The following is a 2,409-nucleotide window of genomic DNA, read 5'->3' as shown; positions in this document are numbered from 1 at the left end:
CTCTCTCTCTCTCTCTCTCTCTCTCTCTCTCTCTCTCTCTCTCTCTCTCTCTCTCTCTTTACTCTCCCACTCTTTTTTACTCTCTCACTCTTTTTTACTCTTTCTTCCCCGAGCTCACTGTCAGCGCCTGTCGTGCTCAGGGTAGGCCATCCGCCGAGGTCAGCTGTACCCCACCGCAAGATTTTTGCCTATCCGTCAGGCGTTTTTTTTTTTTGTTTTGTTTTTTAATAACGAAAAGTGTATAAATACTTCACACTTGTCGGTGTGGTGACTGCGCCTCTCCAAGTGTATAACGGCCTCACCTCGCTCTGTCGGTTGTGTAACCGCGACTCTCCTCTTTCTGCTTCAGAGACGGCGTTGCTGCTGCCGGCGTCACTGGGCTGGAGCCGCGACGTGAACGCGACGCACGACATCCGCCGCAACCTGAGGCTGCGCTACCCCAAGGACCCCGCCGACGAGAACGAGTGAGTACACAACACACGACACACAAACTCCAACATTATCGGCGCAAAGCTTCGACATAGTCCCATAAAATCCAACCGGAGGATATACCCTCTCTGTTGCAGAAACGTAAGTCTAAGGAACGTACCTGCAGCTGTAAATGATGTTCGCACTTGTTGCAACAATAACAGTGCATTCTGCATGCACAGCCAAGACGCGAGTTTTTATTATCGCGTTATCGTTTTTTTCTTATCATTTTTTTTAGCACTTCGGTGGGGTCGTCGTATAGATTTGTTTATCCTGTCTGTTTGGCGAGGGGGAAGATACCTGCACCGCGGGGGCGGGCGGCACAAGCGCGGCACCACCGCGGCCAGTTAGAGGTACGCTCGCGTCAATCGCTGGGGGAAAATAAGCAAAAGTAGCATAGTAGTAAAAGTAGCATAGTAGTATTATTTTAGAGAAGAGAAAAAAAAGGGTTGATTAAATGCTGCAGGTAGCTGGAACACCAACCCTTAACCACTTTGGGGTAGACTAAAGTTTGTTAGTTTTTGTTGTTTTTTTGCTTGTTTTTTTTTTCCTTTTTTTTTAATTTTTGCTTTCTTCACTCGGAACGTAATTTTTCAAAAACTGCATATGTTATTTATTTTGGCGCGAGTGCAACATGTGTTATATTTGGACAATTTTTATTTCTGTAATAATATAGCTAAAAGAACGGATGTGCATCCTGGGCCGGTTGGGGAAATGGAAAACCAGCAAAGCGTTTGACCGCACTGTGGTCACGCCTCGCTGAGAGCGATGTTTATACTTATGCTGACAGGCTGAGGCTAAGAAGTGCCCCCCTCTTCCACCTTGATCTTTGCTTTGACCGTTCCGCCTTTCTGCCCCTAGTGCGTAGGCAACCCTCCGGGCGGCTACACGGGGGGTGGAGGGGGGGGGGCTACAGGTGCGTCCCTTTGGAGGGGATGACAGTTTTGTGTTGCGTGGCCGGGCACGCGGCGGCAGCACGGCGACAAGTTTGCTCATAAATTTGAAAGCAACGTGTTTTCCAAGTCATTTACAGCTCTAGCAAACGGCGCTTGTCAACCTCCGGCGCCGCGGCGGCGTCCGTTTACAAATAAAAAGTAGTGCTTTACTTACATTTTCCATGGGGGACAAAAAAAACTAACTTTTTGCATCCCCCGTTTAGCGAATAATGCACTATACCATACTCCCTCGTTGATGCATTCTCTTCGTTTTACATACGCCCGCCTGTTCGTTATCCGTCCAAACACAGCGCGCGGGAACCCCTCACGTCACTCAGCTTACTGTATACGCAGAAAACTTTCCCGCGACTGACGAGTCGCGTTTCCGGAACCACTCACTAAATTAACGTGTGCCGCGACCTCCCCCCTCTCACTCCGTTAGGAGCCTGCCCAATATTTTCGCGCACTCTGTGTCACTGTGAAAAATGTACCCCTGCAAATTCACATTAACATTTTGTTGTATAGTCTTTATTTTAAAAATATGTAATTGTAAATTTGCGACATACCATTCTTGATTATTGATCGTCAATTCCAAGTTGATATACGAAGTACTTGTATAAATTTACAATTTCAAATTGTTATTTTACGACACACGTCATGGAACTTTTTTCCCGCAAATCTGCTGCTATGAAACTGAAAGTCGAAATTTTTTCTCATACACTTTGTTTTAGCTCGGCAAAAGTGCGCGTTCAGCTGTTCCTGCAGGTCCCCTCTTGCAAGGACCTCCTGCAGGCTCCTGTTCAGCGTGCTCGCTGCTGTGTGATATTCCCCCCTCACCCCCCACTCCCAGTCTGGTCCCCCGCGGTCGTCTCCCGTTTCGCAAACGCACAACTTGGAGATTACTTTTGAGAACCCCGGGACCGGCGCGCTGGTGAGGCTGCCGCTGGAGCGGGTAGGCTCGGTGGCGCCGCGCACCTCCACGCCCCGCCACGCCCCGCCACGCCCC

General features: G+C 49.0%; 1 protein-coding gene across 1 annotated transcript in view; it reads left to right on the top strand.

The window, feature by feature from the left end:
- Window positions 1-238: 238 nt before the first annotated feature.
- LOC113215681 (uncharacterized) overlaps window positions 239-2,409 on the top strand; it is a gene marked incomplete at its 5' end in the record, with an annotated part of 5,860 nt that continues 3,689 nt past the window's right edge. The window contains one exon of the mRNA XM_052275223.1: window positions 239-464. Coding sequence (XP_052131183.1) covers window positions 239-464 — 226 coding nt within the window. The remainder of the gene's footprint in view (window positions 465-2,409) is intronic.

This window comes from Frankliniella occidentalis, unplaced genomic scaffold (assembly GCF_000697945.3).
Source record: "Frankliniella occidentalis isolate FOCC.00 unplaced genomic scaffold, Focc_3.1 Scaffold545, whole genome shotgun sequence".
NCBI lineage: Eukaryota > Metazoa > Arthropoda > Insecta > Thysanoptera > Thripidae > Frankliniella > Frankliniella occidentalis.
The sequence above is the reverse complement of the archived record's forward strand: the minus strand, read 5'-3'. Positions and strand labels throughout refer to the sequence as shown.